Genomic DNA, 24,667 nt, shown 5'->3' with positions numbered 1-24,667 from the left:
GTCCCTTTTGGGTCCGCTTTTCCCTGCCATCGGTGAAAGGGACACTAGAACTGGAACGGATTAAGTTGAGACCTCATGAACTTTGAAAGCTGCTAAAGCAACCTGCTGGACATCAGGATGCTTGTCAGGAAATGTAGACAGGGAAGCTTGGTCCACTACTGTTATTGGTGCTCAGTCATTTCAGCTGTGTCTGGCTCTTCATGGCCCCACGTGGTGTTTTCTAGGCAAGGATACTGGAGAGATTTGCCGTTTCCTCTTTCGGCTCATTTGACAGATGAGGAAACTGAGGCAAACAGGGTGACGTGACTTGCCCAGGGTCACACAGCTAGTGTCGGAGGTCCTATTTGAACGCGGGTCTTTCTGCCAACTGGCCTGCGAGTAAAGGCCAGATGAGTCATCAGGGGCGGGCCAGCAGTAGATGGATCCCAGAGTCAAGAAGCCAGAGACCTCAAGGAAGAGGGCAGCTTTGTTCTTCTCTTCTATGTCTGAAATCCAACTGGTGGCTGAGCGGTGTTTGTATGAAGGGAGGTGGTGTGAGGGGGGTGTGCGGGGAAAAGGCTCCTCCCTCCTCTTCTCGCCGTGGCTTCAGTGATGGGGGAGACGCTGCTGCCGGCACGTCCTGGAGGAGGACAGACTGGAACGGGGGCTTGCGCACCCCACAACCTTTCAGTCCTCCTCACTACTTCCTGCAAATCCATCCGTGAGAATGGACTCAAGAGCGTCATCATCCCACGCGGACAGTGCCCAAGTACTTCTCATACGTGACCAGCGGACGCTCACAAAGGCCTGAGGGGGAGTGCTACTATTATGCCTTTTTACAGACGAGGAAACCGAGGCAAACAGATTGAGTGACTTGCGCAGGTAAAATGGCTTAGACGTCTCTGAGGCCACCTCACTGGCTGCAAAGGCCTGGCCTCCTGTAGGTAGCTGCAGTCCCAAGAAGTGAAAATAAGGCTTCAGCGTCACGCGCTCTAAGGAGCAGAGCTGGACCTCGAAAGCAGGTCCTCGGACACCAAACCCGGGAGAGCCCCCGAACATGGAGAGCCCCTGGTTTTCATGTCCTGGATCACAGCCTGCAGAGCTGGAGATGGCCCCCGGGCCACGCGTCCTCCTTTCCATCCCTCAGCAGAAAGGCGATTGAAGTTTGACAGTGAAACTCCAGAGTAGCCACAGAGCCCGATGACGTGCACAGGGACTAGGCAGGCAAAGCCGGAGGGCACCGCGGAAATCCCAGGGTTCAAGCGTTTTGAGATCCGGGCTCTCGTCCTCCATCCACTCGTGTTTGTTCGCGAGTTTGTGTTTGCATCTCGGGATCAGGATCGTGGCCGTGAAGTGGAGCTGAGTTCTTCATCAATCCACAAACCAATAAAAGCCTTTAATCGGCACCCACTGTGTACAGGGCAGGGGCTCAGACCCGGGCCAACAAGCAAACGCTGGAAACGATAAAAGCTACGAAAGGGCTTTGAACAAGGAGGAGTGTGACGCAACGGTAAGATGCGTTACACACATAAAACGTGATCTCTGCAAGAAAAGTGGGGCCAGCCAAGCGCGGAATGAGAGCAGGGGAGAACCGCTGGGAACTTCAGGGCGCCGGAGAAGGCAAGGCACCCCCGCTCCGAAGACGTTTGCTGGACCCTTGTGGTGCGCTTGAGGGAAGATGTGGATGAGATTCCTAAAGGACGGACAGACACTGGAGGCTCCTCATCTGAGCCTTCATAGGGAAGGTCTTATCTCAGCGCTATCTCCGGTCCCTTGAAGGAAGTATATAAACAAAGGTAGGGGTGCCTATGTGTGTACATATACATGGATGAGTATATGGATGTAGATTTGTACACATACATGAGAATGTGAATAGGGTATGTGTATGTGTGTATCCATTCAAAGACAATAAATAGTAATCACCACTTATTGATATGGTCGGTTTTAACCCTGGCCTCTGTCTTTGTGTTTTGTTTTTGTTTTTTAATTAAATTAATTATTTTTTATAATAAAAAAATCAATATTTTGTTAATGCATTTAACCTAGATAGAGCCAGGAGCCCTTTCAGGGACACTCTTATCATCTGTTTATAACAACACAAAATAGAGTTGTGAAACCATTATTTGGAGGTCAGGATGGAGAGGACATCCTGAGATGTGGAGAAATGCCAAGAGAAAAAGGATGGGCTTTTAATGGATTTCTCAAGGCCCCGCCGTGGGTGACCTGGCACACAGGATTTGTGGACCTCTTCACGGATGGGGATGTACAGTTTAGTAATATCTGAAGGCCCAGCCCCGCCATTTTCTGAGTTATGTGAAGCGACCCCAGTCCATTGCCTTGAAGCGATCCCAGCCCATTGCTTTGGCAAAGCCGCCTGTCATAACTGTAACTGTGGATTAAGCGTGTTATTTCTTCTCTATTTTCTCCATTTAGTTTTTTACTAGATAAAAATCAGACCCTGAAGTGGTCCAAACCACTCCCCAAAGCTCTGGACCTGAGAAAGTATGCAGTGGGTCTTTTTCTCTGGCCACCTCTCCAGGGAAATGCTAAGTCATTTGGCGATTGTGCTGCCTTCCTATATTTGGGATGGGGACCAAAAAGGTAATCTTGTGTAGGATCCCAGGATATATAAGGGGGTGCAGAAGGCCAGTTAACTCAGATGGAGAGAGAATCACTCTCCAGACTATATCTCCTGAGAGACAACCAACCATGGAACCCCAGGCATTCACTTACCTGCAAGGAGTTAAATATCGCAAACATGTACTGGAACACGATGGCGTGGTCATTCACAGCAAGCACACCAAAAATCCAGGAACTGCCCAGGATGGGCAGGAGGACAGCTACTGCTTTGGCTGTCAGCCTGAAGAAATGAAACAAGGGATGGACACATTGTTATGGAACTGACAGATGGGAAGAACTGACGGACGGGGCATCTTTCACAGAAACAGGTTAAGCATCTGCTGAAACATTATTTATTGGTAACACAAAATCATGGAAAGAGTCCAAGATCTGGAGAAACATTGCTGATATGCTTCTCTCCTCTTGATAGAGGTGGGAGACTAGGGGTATTGAATGTCTCATGCATTGTCAGATGTACATTGACTATGATGGGTTGTTTTGCTTGACTTTTTTGTAATGAAGGAGGATGGGGGGTGGAATGAGTGGTGAGGATGGGGTAAAGCAACATAAAAGTATCAGTAAAAAGGAAGGAAGGGATCAGGAGAAAGAAAGATGGGTTCGTGGATGGCAAAGAGGGAGGAAGGTAGAAAGGCAAGCAGGAAGGAAGGAAGGAATGATGGATGGAAGGAAGGAAGGAAGAAGGAGGGAGGAGGGAAGGGAAGGAGGGAAGGAAAGAAGGAAGGAGGGGAAAAATTGTGATTTAATTGGAATAAGGAAATAGCCTGGCAAAACTTAAATCTGATCTTAGCTGTGTGACCCTGAGCAAGTCACTTAACTCCTATTGCCTAGTCCTTACTGCTGTTCTACCTTGGAACCAAATCATAGTAATGATTTGAATATGGAAGGTAAAAGTTTAAAAAAATTAAGTCTGAAACAGAAAATGAGGAAATTCTTTCTACTAATGTCTGCTCTGCAATTTATAGTCAATCTTAGAGTATCCCCTAGAATTGTGATGTCAAATACTCTGCCTACAATACTCCCCAGTGCAGCTGAACAGGTTAAAATGAAATTAGGAAATAATTAACAAAATAAAAATCCAATAAAACATAGCTAACATTAATTTGGGGTTTTCTAAATCAATGTAAGACCCACAGGGATCTTTCTGTACCATTTAGTGGCATCTATTTCTATTTAAGTTTGGACTCATTGACTAATTAGCGATTTGCCCACATATGTCAAAAACAAGACTTAAAATCAGAATCCCTTGATGTGGAGGCTAGTTCTCTGTCTCTGTCTCTCTGCCCCTGTCTCTCTGTCTCTGTCTCTCTCTCTGTCCTTCTCCCTCTGTGTGTGTGTGTTCCCTAGCTTGTTATTAATATTGTCCCTTACTAACAACTGTTTGATTGACTCTGTTTTGTAATTCTCATTTATAATAATAATAAAGGCATCACATGTAACACTCATTGTTGTTATTCAGTTGGAGGTCGGATTTGAACTAAGGACGACCAGTCTTCCTGACTCTAGACCTGATATTCTATTCTCTATGCCACCTGGCTGCCCCATATGACCCCCAGAGGGGCCATAGCAACTGTGTTCAAGTATTTGAGAGGCAGCCATACAGAAGAGGGATGAGACTTTCCCTGGTTGCCCCTACAGAATAGAACTAGGCAAAATGGAAAGAAGTGAAGGCCACACGGTCCACTGGGCTTTAGTTTCCCACATCTCTAAAACGAAAGCACTCTCTGAATGTCAAAGTAATGATGATGGTGATGATGCTGTTGATGCTATTAATGACACAGTGTTGATGGTGATGGTATCCAATATACATTAAGACCCAGAAAATGAAATACCCAGTATGCAATCTAGAATCCAGCCTGAGTCTGGGTATCAATTTGACAATTCCATCTCTATTATAGATACACAATGGACTTTTTGTGGAATAAATCCCATCATTTAAATGTAATAACTTTTGCTACTAGAAACATTTAGAATATAATCCAATCCCTTCACAGAGTATCTGCTGCAATTCCGCTCCCAGACCTTAGCCATTCTCCTTGAATCATGAAGCCTTATCTTCTGACTGCCTTCAGTTTTGAATGATTTCTTCTCGTTGAGACCTTTATTTCATGCTGCCCAATCATTTTCCATTTCCCTGCTCTTCCATTGTCCCTCTAATATGCCAATCTTCTCTGAAAAATAAACATTTTATGCTTGTTTTATCTTTTTAGGCTCATTTCCCATTTCCCCCCTCTCCTTATGTGTTACTTAAACCCTGCAGACATTTAGCAAGAATGGTTTAGGCTGGTTCTGGAGGGCTACATTGGCCAGACAGACATCATACTAAGTAAAAACACATTCTTTGAGCAGCTGTATTGTAATGGGGTCTTTCGATGGCTCAATTTAGCTCCATTTCCTCTCTCTCGCCCTCTCCTTTGGCTTTGTTTTCCTTGTTTCTTTGAACACAGTCAGTAGCTGATGCCAAAACAGATGGATGATCCCTAACAGCCATTAAAGAAAAAATCACTACTCAAGGGAAGTAAATTGTATTGCTTTTAAGAATGAGGGCCATAACTCACTGATCGATGCTATTGGTTCTGTGGGAAACTAATCCTTTTATGGGACACTCGGCCTCTGTGTCATTTCCCGCATCCTGTCTGATGCCCAAGTCCCATAAACCATCATTGAAGAAATTAAGGAACAGAGACAGAAAAGTTATATTTAGAAACTGACTTTCACCTGAGTAATTCATTAATGCTTCCCAGCTTCCCAGCTTCCCTCCTAAGCAAATAGACTCCTGAATCTGTCTGCTCCCTAACTTCACATTCTGACCTCACTTTAGCTAAAGGAGAGAAATATAGTCTACCAATCAGGAAAAGAGGTATATTTATGTATAATATTATATTTTCATCATGCTTATTATATTTATAAGATCATAGACTTAGAGCTGGAAGGGACATTAGACATTTACTAAGACCTCCTCATTTTACAGACAAGGAAAACTGGTGCCCCAGACCTAACACAAATAAGATCCATGGGACCGATTTCCGATTGCTAAATTTTCAGTGCGAGCATTTACACCTCAGAAATCAGCAAAGCTACAAATCAGGTCTTGATTTAGCATTCCATTTATTGTCTGGACTAAAGGAAGTGATGGAGAAAATGTTAATAATGAAGATTAAACTTAAAGTGCATCACACATCCCTTTTTTTTTCCCTCAGAGAACTGATGGTTAGACATTTGCCGGCAAATCTTTGATTTAAACCCAATTGAGCCTGACATTCTCTTTTGTATACCATCCTAACCATGGTCCCTCTTACGTAGATAACTATGATACACAACAGTGTGGGAGAAGCATTTTCAAAAGGTAGGGGATAGAAATTTCTGTAAAGTCAGAAATAGTTGGTTTTTACTTACAAGGATGGGTTATGGGAAACAGGCTTTGAAGGGTCTTGTAGGTCCTGGTCAGACTACATCTGGGGGATTATATCGGGTTATTGGGTTGCTTTGTAAGAACTCCCTTCTTTAGAGGTATTCAGGGAAGACTATTAATAGCTTGCTCTGGGGATATAGAAGTGATAAATGGCCAGATAAGTTCATTAAATGACCTCTGATGTTCCCTTTTTACTAAATAGATAATAAGAAGCACTAGAGATTTGGGATGCAGAAAAGGAATGTGTCAGAGCCATAATGAGGGACAAAAGCAAAGGAGGATGGGATGGTGGGGCAAAGAGAAGATCACCTGGGATTGATCTGCAGCGGGTTCAAGACAAGAAGAATGATTTAGATAATGGCATTAAATTTCAATACCTTGGAGCAAAGTGTCAGTTTCCCCACCCTAGTTCTGGCTTTTTAATGCATGATGAAAATTCTGCCAATTGTATGAAAGGCAGATTGAAGGAGAAGGAGATTGGAGACCAGCAGAAACATTCAGATATTATTGAAATAGTCCAAAAAGTGATGATCATGATAAAGGACCCCTACTAGGGTGGTGTCTTTAGGGCTAGAAAAGAAGGGACGAATATGAAAAACTTTATAAAAGTCTAGCCAAGTGTTCTTGGTAATTGATTTATTATAAACTGGAAGGGGTAAAGGATAGATTGTTTGGGGAGAGTTGGTGTTTTTTTACGTCCATGTTTAATTAAGATCATGGGAAACTCTATCACACTTTTCAGTAAGGAAAAAGAGCAGGGTTAGGAGGAAAGATGAAAAACTCAGTCTTTTTCATCCTGAACAACAAGTGCCTATTTAAGAAAGTTTCCATTTCTATCCCCACTCCACTGATGAGAGATCTCCTTCACAACAAATAAGATTCATCACAATACAAGGCAGCTATTATTATTATTAAATTTTGTCATTATTATTTAAATAGTGTGGAAAGGAAACTAAAACAAGTTCTGGACTTTCTGCCACTGTGTTGGAACAAGCAACAGTGGGAATATTAGAGAGAGAAAAAATTGACAAGACTGACAGTTGGTGGGGGAAGGGGCAACTGGGAGTGGCAGTTGGTATTGTGACAAGCACTGCCTTCATGGCAGTTTTTATTATTAGTCTCTGGATAGAAGTGCCTCTATTTTCTTCAGCCTAAAGAGACAGGCCAAACCAGATATGAAAGTCAGAACTTTCTTGTTGCTTGCTGTCTACTGCTAAGATCTTGAAATTAAGAAAACTAGCCCAGAGATAGTGTAGACAGGAATAAGAGAAATCCTCCACCAGCCTGTGAGGTCTGGCCTCAGCTTCAAAGCTGAGAAAGACTCAAACTTTATCTAGAGAAATCCCTCTTTCCTCTTCCCTGATACCTCTCCAATCTGAACTGGTTATTAAAATTTATCTTATTTGAATATCGCAGTCAGATAAGAGGACTATCTTTTCAGGGGGCATAGAGGGAGCTGAACCTCAGAACAGTCATTCAACTACAAATGGTCCTTATCGGACCCCTGCTGGGCAACCAAAGTCTGGGGAAAGACTTATCCCTCAGGAGGGTTTGTGTTTACCTACTCTGGGGCTTCTTCAGCATCAATCCATAGAAAAGATATCCCCACAGGCTATCATAAGTGGCCCATTACTCGGACACCCCATTTTGTTCAAAATAGTCTCTCAGCAAGGGGCATCTCTCTTCTTTTGTCTCACCTGCAGCCATATTCTCTCTCTCCCTTCAACTCCTCCATTCCCTGCTACAAACCTGTATCCTTTGTTTTTCATATCTACCCATCTTTCTCTATAAATATTACAATAGCTAGAAGAGACTCAGGTGTACAAATATCAGAAAAGCACAATTCTCATCCCAAATCAGTTGGCTGGGGTGCTAGCCTTAAATGTCACATATATTATTAAAACATATTCTCCCATGGTACTAAATTTTTTGGTTTCATTTGTTTTTTAAGTTTCCTTTAAAAACCAATAGTCTGAACCTAAAAGGGAAGGGCAAAGTAGGTAAACTGAGAACATCAATAAGGTTTTGTATTTATTTGTATCTAATTTGTCCTAAATACATCTACTTTGTACACAACAGATTGTTGTTGTTTTTAAACCTTTTCCTTCTATCTTAGAATATATATTAGTAAATGGTAAGGGCTATGCAATTAGGGCTAAGTGACTTGTCCAGGGTCACCCAGCTAGGAAGTGTGTTGAACCAAGGTCCTCCTGACTTCAAGCCTGGTTCTATCCATTGAGTTACCTAGCTGTCCTCATACATAATGTTTACATGTTGTTTCCCTTTGGACTGTGAGATCTATTTTCATTTCCCCTTTTTGGGGGGAGAGGAGGGTATTCCCAGCACTTAACACAGTGCCTATCACACAATTAGTGTTTAATAAATACTTGTTGACTATTTTCTCTTGACTTAAACTGCCTTCCAAGAAGCTATAGACAGAGCCTGTATTTTTTCCCCATAGCAAAAGGAAGATCTCTGATTCCATATCCCCAAAGTGGTGTCAGTGGGTCATAATGGGACCTTCATCAGTTGGAGTGGTCATGATCATGTTACATGGAACCTAATGAAGAAGTTCCATTCATTAAACCTGATTTTCTGGCAGCCATATGAATAAATCAAGAGGTGATATCCAAGCCTAGAGATGGGAGGTCCTGGGTTCATCTTTGGCCTCAGACACTTCCTAGGCATGTGACCCTGGGCAAGTCACTTAACCTCCATTGCCTAGGCCTTACTGCTCTTCTTCCTTGGAATCAATATGCAGTATTGATTCTAAGGCAGAAGGCAAAGGTTTAAAAAGAAAACAAAAGAGGTTCTTGGTGGGATGTCTTTGTAGCAGACAATTGTTCACTCCTAATAAATAATCAATATAAGGATACTCCTAAAACCCTACACTGTCAGACTCACTGTTTGTTTCCAAGATGCACAATCAATAGTGAATTCATGTTTGTGTATACTAGAGGAATTGGATAGGGGACCCAGGTCTGAGAAAGGGGGAAACATTTCCATAAGCTGGTCTTAATGATAAGGGCCTCATGCCAAGGCCATCAAGCTACTCAGAAATGGCCAAGGAACCTTGCAGCAGACTGGGGTCTGGTCCTGGAGACCAAGTATATTTATTGGTTCCCAGCAGACGCACTGTTGATTGCCTCACTCTGGTGTTTTATGCTTCATGGAGTGCCAAGGAGAAAATCGTTTCCAGGAGGGATGGCCGATAGCTCTATCCTTTTTGTTTCTCTACATCTTTGTTCTTGATTTGTTCAGCTTTGGGATTCAAGGTGATATGAAAGCTTCTATTTTTTTAATTTAAAGAAAAGAATGAAGTGGTGAGATCTTGGAATATCTGTATTCCCTTCTCCATTGAGGGCTAGAATATTATTATTTGAAACATCCTCCTAACAGACTGTTCAATGCCATTGTATTTGAATGATCCTTTTTAATGTCTCAGTTTTCCTATCTGTAAAAGGGAGTGATAATCTTTACATTAGGACAACAGTTATCAATCTGTGTCTGTGGATAGATTTCAGGGGGGTCTATGAACTTGGATGGAAAACAAATTGCACATTTTTACATTCACCTCTATTTTTTAATTTCCTTTGATTATTTTAAAATATTATTCTGAAAAGGGGTCCATTGGTTTCACCAGACTATCAAAGGCATCCATGACATATAAAAAAGTTAAGACAAACAAGATGAACTCAAAAATACCTGGAAAGATTTATATGAAATGAAGCAAAGTAAAGCAGAAAGAACCAGAACATTGTACAAGGTAACAGCAATAATCCATAATGATCGACTATAAATGACTTAACTATTATTATCTGAGGCAACTCCAAGGGCCTCGCTGCCATTGAAGTAACTGACAGAATGCAGATTGAAGCATACCACTCTTCACTTTACTTCCTCCATGAACTTTTCTCTATTAGAAGCTGTATGTATTTTCTTCCAAAATATGAAAAACATGGAAATATGTATTGGATGATAACACATGTACAACTTATACTACCTGCTGCATTAGGGATGACAATATGGATCCCAAAATGTCAGAACACATTTATTAATTTGTATCAAAGTGTAATCTAGAAAAAATTAAAATTAAAATTTTAAATGGTTAAGAACTATGTGGTAGAAGAAATAGGAGTCTAGTTTTGTAATCACAAAGGTCTGGATTTAAGTTATGGCTGTAATACAGGCTAGCTGCATGGCTTTCAGCAGGACTTAAAACCTTTTCCTGCCCTAGACAATTCTTTAAGACTAGAAGCTACAAGTGAAAGACTGAATAATAATTCACTACAGGAGATTTCATGTGGGAAATTCTCTACACAAATAAATTTAAACATTCAAAGAAAAAACCATTTACACTACAAAAAGTATACCTGGTAATTGCTACACTTTGAGCAAAGAGCACCAAACATACCTAGGGTAAACCAGAAAATAAGCCCTAGGGTGCGTGGACATAGGCCCCCAAATGTTGGAGGGAGGGAAGGGCTCCCATAAGGAGAAACCTGAATGATGGGAAGAGCAACAGGAAGCGAGGAGGAAAGTTGAAAAATAATTCCTGTCTGGAATTACTGCTAGGAAGAGAAAACATACCATGCATAAGTTCTAGTAGCTTCTCGTTTTGTCTAATTTGATAAGCTAACAAGGTATACAGCTTTCAAAGAACTCTATTATCAGGGACTGCTAAATAATGGTGACTTGATGCAAAGGCCCAGTGACCCTACCCTGGTTATGGTTTTGTATTACACATACCTCACCAAGCTATTGTGAGAAAAGCATTTTGCAAACCATTAAGGTTTATAAAAACGTCAACTATCCTCAGTGCTTTCCCCAGGGCAACATTTCAACATGGCACCCCAAAATTAGAACAAAGTATGTCTCTAATTGGCCAGAATGGGAGATGGACTTCCTCGTTGGTCAGGTTAATGCATGGGCTGAATAGCTATGGAAGAAGTCTCCTGGGATGTTGGAGAAGAGGAGTCCTGCCAGGTTATAGGCCGGTGCCATGGGACCGGCCTACACCTCGCAGGGAGCAGACACAACACATTTTCAATTTGATGCATGAGGCAAGGGCAGCTCAGCCCTCGTTAGCTTTAATTAGAGTTGTGTGGCTAAATCCCCATGCATCAATTTAAAGCTACAGCCTGCAACCAGGCTTATCACATTACGTGTGATTGGTTTGCCTAGGAGCACGGGTATTATTTTAGCAAGAATTCTCTTCCTCTAACCAGTTTATTGATGACTCTTTAAAATTTTACAGGGTCTGACACAGGGCACCGTGACAGGGAAAGAGAGCCTATAGGTTTTCTCTCTCTCCACAAAGAATCCAAGCACAGATGGACCAAGCTGCTCGCACTCTTCAAGATCCTCTTGAAGCTAGCAATCGGGGTTCCCCAATACAAATACAAAGACAGACATGTATTTGGTAACTGCGGTGAATAGAGCATCTCTTCCTGATGGGAGAACACTGACATTCAAGAAGACACCCCAGAAAATCTGGACTTCCAAAGCTGGGTGAGGAGTTGGGGGCACCTCAGAAGCCAATCAGAATAGTCTAGAATAGCATATTCCGACAAGGGATCAGCCAGGCCACCAGGGAAGGGAAAGCACCTTCTTCCCAGAGCAACTCATAACACTTTCTGAGAGCTACAGTTGCTGGAAACTTTTCCTGATGTCCAGGCTCAGTTTACCTACTTGCAGTTCCCGCTCATTGTTCCCACTCCTGCCCTTGGAGTCAATGTGCAAGAAGCCACGATCATGTCTCCATGAGCCTTGCCTTCAGTATTTAAACCCCCACAGTTCCTCCAGTTAGCGTGCCCAGACAATCCAGACCAGCACCAGGCCTTCTCCAGCATTGCCCCTCGAACCCTGATGGAGACAGCCCAGGACCACGATCCCAAGAGCCTGGAGAAGAGTGGTGGTTCTGACCCAGTCTCCTCCACCATCATTCTTTGTAGTGCTCCCATGAAGATGCAACCCAGAAACCATTCTTGCAAGTGCTATAGCCCAATAAAGTACCGAAGACCAGAAAAGGAAGTGAGGTAGCAAGGTAGCACAGAAGATAAGGAATGCTGGTCCTGGAGGTGGGAAGACCTGAGTTCAAATCCAGCCACACTTCTAAACTATCTGACCCTGGAAAAGTCATTTAATTGCTATCTGCCTCCGTTTCCTTAGCTATAAAATGGGGATCATCACAGCACCTACTTCCAATGGATGAGGTGAGGATCGAGAGAGATAATGCTCGTAGAGCACTTAGCACATTTCCCGGCACCCGGGAGGGGCTTCACAAATGCTCACTTCTCTACATTCTTCTTTGCCACAAGAGACTTCACACTGTCAAGTTGTTCAGCATCAGAAATGGGGATGATTTTACCCGTGGAAATGACATTCAAGAAGAGGCATTGTCAGCTCCTTGGCCATGACATAAGGCCTACTGGATCTCTCCATCTGACACGACCGAAATCTCCCAGGTGCACCGTCTCCCCCCTCAAATGTGGCTCCCTGAGAACAGGCCTGTCCTGCTTTCCTCCTCGTGTCCCCAGGCCTTAGCCAGGTACTTTTCATGTTGTTCAATCAGTTTTCAGTCATGTCCAGCCCTTTGGGACCCCGTTTGAGGTTTTCTTGGCAAAGATACTGGAGTGGTTGGCCATCTCCTTCTCCAGATGAGGAAACTGAGGCCAACAAGGTTCAGTGACCTGCCCGGACTGCGCAGGGAGTGGGTATCCGAGGCTAGGTTTGAGCTCTGAAAGATGAGTCTCCCTGACTCCAGGTTCGGTGTTCAGCCCCCTGGCTCTCGGGCTGTTTTTCACAGTGACCGTTCAGTAAATGCCTTGTTCTTCCCTTACTATCCTAGTCATCTTCCTTTGGACATCGGCCCCCTTGCCTGTGACTTCACAGCGGAGCCCGGCTCGCCAGGTACATTCTGTTGAGGGAGAGGCTGTCTCTGGACTGGAGCGAAGGCGAGCCTAGAGCACCAACTCCAAAATCCGATGACTGACTACAGAGAACACGTCGGGGACCTCTCGACATCTCCCAGGATCTGGCCACGTGGGAGCAAGTTTAAGTTCATCCGAGAGCAACCACTAAGACCCGCTTCATTCTGACCTACACCCAAAGGAGTCTCTCCTCCTGGGAGTTAATGCCTTCTGGCTTTGAGCTGGCACACACCCACTCCTTAAACACATCCATGAGTGACAGATAATTCGTGGCAGCTCTAATAATATGAAAATAGAGAATCAATGTATAGCCTAGGAGGACAGACAGCCCTGAGTGCTTTCCCCAGACAGCCACTACTTGGTTTCCATAGTTTTCTACAAATAGGTGCTACAAGGGGGATAGAGCTAAACCCATCCTAAGGAAAGCTGTGAAGAGCTGCGATCCCGTCTAAGTAGCACGACTCTTTAGAAAGGCTCCTGGAATCAGGAAGAGAGGAACTGGGCTTGAATCTTTGCTCTGCCATTGACTATCTGAGGGACTTTGGGCAAATCAGTTTACTTCCTGCGTCTTTAATCTCTTCATTTCTACACTAGATTGTATAATGCTCCAACGCCCTCTCCAGCTCATAATCTAGGATCCCAGCTTCTATTCAGTGTTCCCCAAAAATCCATACTCTGATTAGAGTAAGAAGAGTAGACACGGAGCTATAATGAAAAGAACCATAGATTAAGAGCCTGAGGGTTCAAATTATGGTTTTACTAGCTGTATGATCATGAACAACTCATTTAATCCACTTGGGCCTCACCATTCTCATCTGTTAAAAATAGGAGGGGAGAGGACAACTAGGTAGCTCAGGAGACAAAAAGCTAGGTTTAGAGATGAAGGGTCTCAGACACTTCCTACCTGTGTGACCCTGGGCAAGTCACTTAACTCCCATTGCCTAGCCCTTACTGTTCTTCCACCTTAGAATCAATAATTATTCTAAAATAGAAGTTAAGAGTTTTATAAAAAAAGGGGGGGGGGGGAAGGGGGGATTGAACCAGATCAATGGCTCTTCAGCTTCCAGCTCTAAGTCTATGATCCTATGACATTAATCCCTTTTGGGATTTTATTTTTACCACAACCATTTCTACATTTGAAATTTCAGCTTAGACTTCTCACTGACAGCTTCATCTCACTGACTTTTCCCTCTATCAGAAGCTCCAGTCCTCCCCAAATCCTTTGAGTTGGTCCTACCCCCTTCTAATAGCCAATGAAAGGCACAAAACAAAACCCTATACAATTAAACTCATTTAAATCTATGCTTGAAAAATTGGAAGGACATATTCCCTCCAGGCACTATGGGAATCACTCCTGATCAGGTTACCATATGCTCAGAGTGAATATTTTAAATTAAATTATCTCTAATTATCATTTTAATTAAGATGCTGATTTGTTTCCCTGAAAAGCACCTTCCTCCTCACCTTTGCCCTTAAATGTGTTTCTCTCCTGAGCCAGAACCCAAATTTCCTTCTGGAAGACTCAAGTGTCTTCCACTATGTCTGACAGTTTTATTTGTCTCTTAAGTCATGTTTAAACCCCCAAGTACAATAATTGGGCTTTCAACATTGTGTGGTTGTCTTCCAGGTATGGATGTCACTTTATCCACTGACTTATTTTCCCAGGCAAAGCTCTATCACTAAGGGAATATATGCAAATGGACCCAAGATTGCTTAGCAACCTGAAAGCCTTCTCTGGAGACCAACGTCAGAGCTGGAAAAAGCCTGTTTGCCTAAATGTTTGCTCTCTGAGTTGGCATGACTTAAATATTTGTCTTATTATGTGGTGTAAGGATAGCATACTGTTCTTCAATTTCATCACTGAGACCAGGGCTGTCAGAGCAGCCGATGCTCCAAGAGCCATCGAGGTTTACATTGACATTTAGCCCTACCTGATCTGTGCCCCCCAGTGAACGATGAGTATGTAATGGAGGTAGGTAAGAAAATGAATCACAGATATGAGTCTCCCTGGCTGGAATTTCCCCCTCCTAATGTCAGGCATTAGAATACCCCAGCGATCCATAAAAACCATAAATGGGCACACTGGGATCTTACACAAGTTCATTTTACAAGAAAAGGGAAATGAGCCAGGCAAGTCAACTCAGCTTTCTCATTGCAATGCTAACTCATTTCAGCAAAGTTCTGGGTCATATGAAAGACTTCTCAGAAGGCAAAGCCCCTGTGTTGATTCCTCTGACTCTCCAGGTAGCATAGTTTCTATCAGAGTTGCCAGAGGAGGCAATGGGAAGTTGCCAATGTCCTTCACAATCCATCAGGGTCTTCAGTTCATAAGAATGATTATTTGCAAAGCACATGCAGCTTTTTTTTTTTTGGCAATTATTACTCTACAAGCAACTGAGCTCTCTACTCCCTCTCACATATTCTACATTCTGGCCAAACTGGTCATCTTGCTGATTTCCCCATACTTGATAGTCCATTTCCTACTTCCTCTTCTTGTTTTTTTTTTCCTTTTAAAATTGTATTTGTATTTCTTTATTTCCCAGTCATATGTTTAGATAGTGTATTTTATGTATTTATTTACCAATTACATGTAATAAATTTCCACATAAATTTTCTGAAGGTATATGATCCAAATTGTTCCCTTCCTCTCTCACAGCTTCCCTCTTAGAGCTTGCAAACAATTCCATTTGGATTTTACATTTATTAGAATTATATAAATTTTTAATGTTTAATGTTAATTTTTAAATTTTTTGAGTTCCAGACTCCCTCCTTCCCACCCTTTAACCCACTAAGAAAGCAAGCAATAAGGTATCAATTATACATGCTTCTATGCCTTTGCAAAGACTGTTCCCCCAAGCCTGGAATGCTCACCCTCGGTATATTTGTTTCTTGGAACCTAAAGGTCCTCTCAAGTCCTAGCTCATGTCATCTTCTATATGAGACATTCCCTGATCATGCAGAATTCTAATGCCCAATTCCTACACACACACCACTTTGAATTTATAGTAGGACTCTTGTATCCATGGAGGATACATTCCAAGACACAGTGGATGGCCAAAACCAGGAAAAAATCAATACTTGCGGACCCCATATATCACATTATTTTCTTATACGTACATACATATTTATAAAATAGTTTAAGCCATTACCAATATTAAATATAGAAATTGTACATTGTGTGTTATCATACAGAACTGTACAACAGTTCTTCCCCTTATGCATTCCAAGATTCCCCAGTGGATACCCGGAACCATGGCTAGGATCCACCCCTTTAGAGACAATTCTCACATGACCTTGTAACACCCATGTCAATTTTTCTGTATGGGAATGTGCTCTCTCCCTGCTCCTGCCCCTTAGCTTGGTGCTTCGTGGCCTCCCACCAGCACACACACACACAGCCCTCTAAGTGAAAGAGAACTGATGGATGCTCTTCCACAGGTGAGCCTCCAGTACACAGAGAAGAGAACTTGCCCCGCTCTGTCCAGTCAAACTATGGATCACTAAAACACTGGAAATCAAAATCATAGACAAGGATGGACTACAGTACCATCAGTATATTTGAGGCTTATTTATCAGTGTGCATGCTTTATTTCTCCATCAGAATATAAACCCCTTGAGGGCAGGGATTGTTTCATTTTTCTCTTTGTAATCCTAAGACCTAATACATTGCCTGACACACAGGAGAAACTGAAGAAATGCTGCCGAATGAATGGGCACTAAAGAGTCTGATGATGGTGCCCAAAACCAGAGGGGAAAAGAAATATTTTAGTCTCCCACATAAATCTTTCCTTTTGCCACACAGAAGTATTTTATAATGAGCCATACTTTGCTGGCATCTTTATCGATTCATGGTCCATTATATCCCAATGCATTAACGGCCATGGGGTACATCCAACTTACAACTAAGCACTTTGCATTTATAGCCGAGACTTGGCCAATGGATTTTATACAGCATCAAAGCATACCCTTCCCAAGAGATGCCTCATCTGTCTCTCCCAGAGGGGACCAGACAACTATACGTGATGGCGGATGGGGCTGAGAAAGTGCTCAAGGAGAATATGACACTATCTTAAAACATGGTAATTCCAAGAATTACCAAGAATTCCAAGAAGGCAAGGGTTTAGGGGGAAAAAGAACAGCGGAATGAAGTTAGCAGTTTGGAATGACAGAATGATCGCTCAAAGCTTTCATCTAGTTCATTTAAACAATGACATAAACACAGAATATTCTTTTACTTTGCTTCTAAGCTCAACTCATTATCCAGACTGTTCCACCTCCCCAACAGCTTCTTTGCTCACCTACGTATCACTCTGTCCTGAAACCTGCTCAGAGACTGATGAGTCCCTGCCCATTATTCTGGGAGGAGCCCCAGCTATGCTGCTCATTTCATTATTAGGGGAGCTCATTCTCTGGACTGCTTCATCTCCACACCTGCTACCTTGTCCCCTCCATGTGTCTCCCTCCTATTTAATTCTCCTTTATATTTTATCTTCCCCTATTATAATGTAAGCTCCTCAAGAATACCAACCATTTTGTTTTTGTATCTCTCTTTCTCAATACATCCATCCATGCATGCACCGATCTATCTATCCATCTATCTTCCTAACCATCCATCTTTCTCTTTCTTGTATCTCTCATCTCTTCTCTCATTTGTCTGTCTCTTCCATTTCTCAAATTCTTCTCTCACCTCCTGGAATCCTTGGATCTAAAGCCCCATGACACTGCTTGTGTCCAAAACTAGGGCTCTCCCTCTCTCTCTCTCTGTCTCTGTCTGTCTGTCTGTCTCTCTCTCTCTCCCTACCAACCCCCCTCTCTCTCCTCTCCTCTCTCTGTCTTTGCCTTTGTCTATCTCTCTGTGTGTCTCTGTCTCTGTGTGTATCTCTCTCTGTCTCTGTCTCTGTCTCTCCCCCTGTGTCTCTATCTCTGTCTCTCTCCCTCTGTGTGTGTGTCTTCTCTGTGTCTCTCTGTCTCTGTCTCTGTCTCTGTCTCTGTGTGTGTCTCTCTCTGTCTCTGTCTGTCTCTGTCTCTCTGTCTGTCTCTGTCTCTCTGTCTCTCTGTCCCCCACCCCTTCTCTTCCTCCCTCCCTCTCTCTCTCTCTCTCCTCAGACTTTAATGTTATCTACTGCTCTGGCACGGGATCACAGGATAATACATTTTGAATGGTTAAGGAGCTGGGAAGCCAACCAGCCCAAGCTCCTTGTTTTACAGGTAAACAAACCGAGGCATAGAGAGATGAAGTACTTTGTCCAGGGTCACACAGTTCACTCAGATCTGAGGCAGGATTCAAGCTTAGGTCTCCCTGACTCAGGAGTGAGCATCCTCTCCTCTATGCAAGGTAACCCCCAGTGTAGTCTAAGCATCCTGAAGGGTTTTCTTCAACCCTCACCTTTAGTCTTAGAATTAATACTGGGTATTGGTTCTAAGGCAGAAGAGCGATAAGGGCTAGGCAATGGGGGTTCAGTGACTTCTCCAGGGTCACACAGCTAGGAAGTGTCTGAAGATTTTATTTTGAAACAAATAGATCATTTTTCATTTTGTCTTTGTATTTCCTGCACCCAACATGGTGCCTTACACTTAAGATGTGCTTAATAAACATTTGTTGGATTGTCCTGATAGGTGTGTGAATGATTTATTACTGGTATACTGGGCACTGGGGATAAATAGAAGAAAAACATATTCCATGACCTTAAGAAACTTCTTATCTACCAGACTGTAAGCAAATGAGCTCTGTGTATAACCCTGAGGAAGTCATTCAATCTCCCTGGGTATCAGTTTCCTCAACTAGAGGAATCTCGGTGGCATAGTGTAGAGTGCTAGGTCTGGAATCAGGAAGACTTGAGTTCAAATCCAGCCTCAGATTATTACAATCTGTGGGGCCCTGGGCAAGTCACTTAACTAAATTCTGCCTCAGTTTCTTAATCTGCTAAATGGGATCATCAAAGCACCTACCTCGCAGGGTTGTTGTGAATGAGATAATAACTATAAAGCACTTGTCACAGTGCCTGGCACATAGTAGGCACTCTATAAATGTTAGCTATTATTATTATTATTATTATTATTATCTACACAAGAAAGAAGTTGGATTTATCTTCTGGGGTCCCTTCCAGTTCTAATCTATGATGCTGAATTGTCTCCCTCCCGGAATCTCAGTTCCTCATCTATTTACAAATAGAAGATTGGACCTGATAACTTCCAAGGTCCATTCAGCATGAATTCTACAGTCTTATGTTTCTACAAGAGGAAGGAAACCAGTTGAACTTGAACTCTTCTCCATCACGGCCATTACTGAAGGTGAAGGATAATTATATGGAGTAGAATGCGGCACTAGAGCCCTGCTCTTTAAAATTAGGTCACCCTCTTCTGCGAGAAGAATAAATAAACATCTATTTACCTTTCCAGAGTGAAGACGGATTTTGCTTAGTAGGGCTGGGAGCGAGATTAATATTAGAGCTTCTCGCTTGTACAAACTAATAATAGTCACAGTATCAATAACTCCCTCAGATGCCTTCGATGCTAATTTTTTATTACTTTCTCTACCCATGTTTCAAGCTCCTGTGTTTACAAACCTAGTCAAGGTTTCCCCCCTTGTGTCTAGTAAAACGTGTACTAAGCAACGTGTCTAGTTTGTCCCACCCAACAAACGAATTGTTTAATTGGTCTTAAGGCAAGCAGACCTCCTCTGACTCCTAATTATTGTCATTTTGCCATTTTTATGCCTATTCTTTATGGCCACTGTTGTGCAGGGAGAAGACAAACATCCTTATAGCTCCTCCATGCCCCACCCTCTCCCTTCCTCATTTTGCCTAAAACCATAAATGCATCTATCTTGCTATCAAAAAATTTTAAAGCTGAATTTAGAGGCAGGGAATTAGAGTTTAGATGCTCGATGTGCCATTCACTAGCTTTGTGACCCGGAGCAAGTCTCCCAGTATTTGGGAAATTAGAGGGTTTGATTAGATGACTTCTGTGGTCTCATCTAGCTCTGAATCTCTGATCTTCTGACTTTGAAATAATCAGCCATGGAATTGATATTGATTCTAAGATGGAACATAGGTGTTTTTTAAAAAATCATCAGTGGGAGCGAGGTGACCCTGGGCAAGTCACTTCACCCCCATTGCCTAGCCCTTACTGCTCTTCTGTCTTGGAACCAATACACAGCATTGATTCTAAATTGGAAATTAAGGGTTAAAAAAAAGGACTTGAGGGTATCATTCTCTTCTCCCATGATCAAAAAACATTTAGAGTGCCATGTTTGCTTCTGAATGCTGCATTTTAGTAAGGACATTAATATACTTGATGGATATTGGGTTTTATTATTATTATCTAATGTGACCTGCACAACAACCCTATAAGGTTGTTACCGGTAATATCATGACCATTTTATAGAATAGAGGGCAATCTTAGGGCCACAGATCTAGTGAAAAGAGCCTTAAAGGCCACTAACACAAAAGTAAAACAAATGTTGAAAATATGAGATCTGAAGGATGAGGCTATTATCAACAGGAAGGAACAGAGGAGGCTTCTGGGAGGAATTGGGATAGTGCCTCTTAAAAATACTATATTATTGGGTATCACAGCTATCTGTTTCTAAGTAGGAAACTTTCTTAGAAAAAGAGAGTGTGTAGCAGATTGGCCAACATGACAGCAAAGGAAAGTAATGAATGCTGGAGGGGATGTGGCAAAGTTGGGACATTCATGCATTGCTGGTGGAGTTGTGAATTGATCCAACCATTCTGGAGGGCAATCTGGAACTATGCCCAAAGGGTGATAAAAGATTGTCTGCCCTTTGATCCAGCCATAGCACTGCTGGGTTTGTACCCCAAAGAGATAATAAGGAAAAAGACTTGTACGAGAATATTCATAGCTGCGTTCTTTGTGGTGGCCAAAAATTGGAAAACGAGGGGATGCCCTTCAATTGGGGAATGGCTGAACAAACTGTGGTATATGTTGGTGATGGAATACTATTGTGCAAAAAGGAATAATAAAGTGGAGGAATTCCATGGAGACTGGAACGACCTCCAGGAAGTGATGCAGAGCGAGAGGAGCAGAACCAGGAAATCATTGTACACAGAGATGGATACATTGTGGTACAATCGAAGGTGATGGACTTCTCCATTAATAGCAATGCAGTGATCCTTTATACCAGTTCCCTTTCTCGACTGAACAATATCAGATTTATCATATGATTGTAAAAAGAAAGAGGAGATTCCTCCTCTAAGGGGGGAAAGAAAAGGCCTTGGTGACCCTGGAGTCTGGAAAGCACAGCCTTATCGTAACATAAGTTGGGGGGGTGGATAGTTAGTGGGGAGGGCTGGTTTCTTTTTATTTTATTGATAAGGGGAACTCTAGTGAGGAAAGTCCAGTAGTCCAAGTGCATTAGCCCATTTTCTGCAACTTACAGTTTTAGAGGAATGCTGGTACACAGAGAGATTAAATCAGTTCTCCAAGGACTACAGAGCTGATAGAGGTCAGAAGGAGGATTTGAACCCATTTCTTCTCGACTATGAAACCACCTCTTTATCTACAATTCCATGGTGTTGATGGCGTGGCCTATTTTAATGTTTCCCGCTGACATAAACCCAGTAAGCATCCTTTTATATGACCCGTATCCAGGGGCAGAGATCATCCTGTTTCCATGAACAAGACTGCTGGGGAGGGGACGAGGAGGATCCCCTGTTAGCGGGCTCTGAGCGAAGGCTGACCTCGTAACACTGACAAGGCTGGCCTTGGAGAGAGGCGATGGGTGAGGGCTCAGGAAGAACAGAACCTGCCCAGGGGACACAGGAGGGAATGTCTGAGACTGACTAGCGGCCCTCTGTGCTCGGTGACCCTCAGCGGCCTCTACGGGACAACAGCCAGCATCTATAGAGTGCTTCATGTCCTCTCAAAGCCTTCCGCATGTGCTATTTCATGGCATTGCTGGCGTGCGGACCCAGGACTCTGGACTCCAGAGCCAGATGCCTGGCCGAAGGATCCCGTCCCCACCCTGACCCCTGGTGCCTGTCGCCGATGAGAGAAGGAGCAGAATTCAATGGCAATGGACTCACTTTGGGGACAGAATTAATAAAAGCATTTCTCTGGAAAACAAAAACATGATGAATTATTTAGCTGTGATCTTCACATCCTGGAAATGATCTCCTTGAAAAAGAGCAATCATTGACGAATCAAGATGTGCTTTTAAAGTCGTAAATTGTATGATACGCTAAGAACAAAAATTAAAACAAGGACAGCAAGATCTTAAGGAGGAAAAATTGTATGCCGGCGACTATTCAAAGGTTCATCAATATTGTCAACAATAATAGCTAACATGAAAATAATTAACATTTATATAAAGCTTTAAGTTGTCAGAGGTCTTAACAAGTATTATCTCATTTAATCTTCACAACAACCCTGGAAGGTAGTTACTATGATTACCTCCATTTTATGGGTAAAGAAACTGAGGCAAATAGATCTTAAATGACTTCACCGGGGGCACAGAACTAGACTGGATTCGAATTTGTGAATTTATGACTCTAGGGCCAGCACTCAATCCACTCTATTACCTAGGACTGTAGAGTTCTAGAAGGTTCTGGGCCACAAGATGGTCCAATGGATAGAGCCCTGGGCCTGGAATCAGAAAGACTTATCTTCTCAAGTTCAAATCTGGCCTCAGACACTTACCAGCTCTGTGGCCCTAGACAAATCACTTAACCCTGTCTGCCTCAGTTTCCTCAACTGTAAAACGAGCTGAAGAAGAAAATGGCAAACCACTCCAGTATTTTTGCCAAGAAAACTCCAAATGGGACGGTGAAGAACTAGACAGAACAGAACAACAGCAATAACATGGTTCTGGAGCCAGAAAGGGTCTTGGTTAGAAGCCCTGGAGCCCAAACCCATCCCAGTAGTTTGATAAATTACTCAGGGCCACATATTCATAAGGAGCACAACTAGGATGTTTAACCCTAACCCACTGCAGAAAACAATGCACCACCCTGTACGCTTTGCCTCGCCATGGCTGCTCAGGCCCCTTCGAATGCCGAGATTCTATGAATTTGTCATCTAGTTCAATAATGGCCCAATCAGCAAAGAAAAGCCAACGTGAAGGAACTTGTAAAGGGCTCTCTCACTAAGCTGAGTGAAGATGGAGCTCTTCAGCAAAATGATTACCCTGAAACAAGGACTCAAACTGAAAGGAAAAAAAAAAAAGCTCTGGGATTTTTCTAATTATGTTATAATTGCTTTCTTTGTGGCTGGCTGTGATAGCTATCATTTCTGGTTCACCAACTTATGAAGTCTACATTTTACACAAATGATCCTGATTTTTTCCAACTCAATGGCCCATTTCCAAGGAGACAGTGAGAAAGCAGGCTGTAAGCCCCCGCCTTGGCCATTGGCTGGGAGTGAAGTTAAGGAACTCTCTTTGGGACAAATGGGATGCAAAACAGTTTGCCCTGGAAAGATGGCCCTGGGGGAGCCTGACCAGAGAAGACCAGGACAGCTAGAGATAGAGACTTCTGCTGGCACCCACTCCTATCTACTATGCTTCTTCTTTATTCCCTGAAACAATTGTAATTCAGTAAAAAAAAAAAAAAGCAGGGACACCTTTTCAGTCTCTGCCTTTGAAAGTCACACAGTCTATACATATATACACACACATATATACACACACACACACACACACACACATAAAAGATGATAGTCAACATGCTAAGATGGAAACCAAGGGAGATAGCATTTGTGGTGTTCAGATCTCTCCCTTTTTGTCTCCCAGATCCTTTTCTCTGATTTCTCTTTCTTTCTTCCTCTTCTCTCTTAGACAGAAGGAAACAAGTATTTATTAAGCACCTACTATTTGCCAGGCACTGTGCCAAGTACTTTACAAATATCTCATTGGATCACTACAACAGCCCTGTGAGGTGGATGCTATTAAGATCTATATTTTACAACTGAGGACACCGAGGCACACAGAGGTTAAGTGATTTGCCCAGGGTCACACAGCTAGGAAGTGTCTGAGGCAGAATTTCAATTCTGGTCCTCCTGTATCCAAGTCTAATGCTCTATCCATTGCTTAGAATACTTAGAATTAGTTTATCTTATCTATCCAGGCATCTGGCAAATGTTGACATGGAAAGTTGAATAAGATACTGAAATGAAAAAGACAGCAAGGGCAGCTAAGTGACTAATGAGAGGTCTTGGGTTCAAATTTGACCTCAGATACTTCTTAGCTGGGTAACTCTGGAAAAGTCACTTAGTTTCCTAGCCCTTACTGCTCTTTTTGCCTTGGAGCCAATACTTAATATTGACTCCAAGCCAGAAGGTAAGGGTTTTTTAAAAAAAGAGTTGGAAAAGAGAAAAAAATAGATTTATAAAAGAAAAATAAATTGAAATTTTAAATGTACTTTGTTTTTCTTCCTATTTATTTTTTTCCTAAAAATGAATATTCCCCTCCCCCCCCCAAAAAAACCCTCAGTCTTATCCTAAAACTCTGAAGGAGAGAGGCAATCTTTCTCTAATATCTGAGCCCATCTGTGCCAGTAGGAGTTGGGATAAGGGTTTCTAGAGTTTATTTGAACTCCATATAAGCTGAAGGTCTTAGAATCAATGACCTTTTAAGTCTCTTCAATCTCTAGATCTATGATTCTGTGTCCCAAAATGGTGAAATTATTCTTTCTGTTTTACTCATTGATTAACCAACAAATAGGTTCTCCCTTCCAAGGTACCTAAAGCA

The 24,667-nt window shown here is 42.6% G+C and overlaps 1 protein-coding gene across 1 annotated transcript in view; it reads right to left on the bottom strand.

Annotated features, from left to right (window-relative positions):
* The window catches only part of ADGRD1 (adhesion G protein-coupled receptor D1), a 505,347-nt gene that overhangs the window by 19,961 nt on the left and 460,719 nt on the right, over positions 1 to 24,667 (bottom strand). The window contains exon 22 of the mRNA XM_056820949.1: positions 2,713 to 2,839. Coding sequence (XP_056676927.1) covers positions 2,713 to 2,839 — 127 coding nt within the window. The remainder of the gene's footprint in view (positions 1 to 2,712; positions 2,840 to 24,667) is intronic.

The sequence above is a fragment of the Monodelphis domestica genome, chromosome 3, assembly GCF_027887165.1.
Source record: "Monodelphis domestica isolate mMonDom1 chromosome 3, mMonDom1.pri, whole genome shotgun sequence".
In the NCBI taxonomy this organism is placed as follows: Eukaryota; Metazoa; Chordata; class Mammalia; order Didelphimorphia; family Didelphidae; genus Monodelphis; species Monodelphis domestica.
This window is presented reverse-complemented; position numbering and strand designations above follow the sequence as displayed.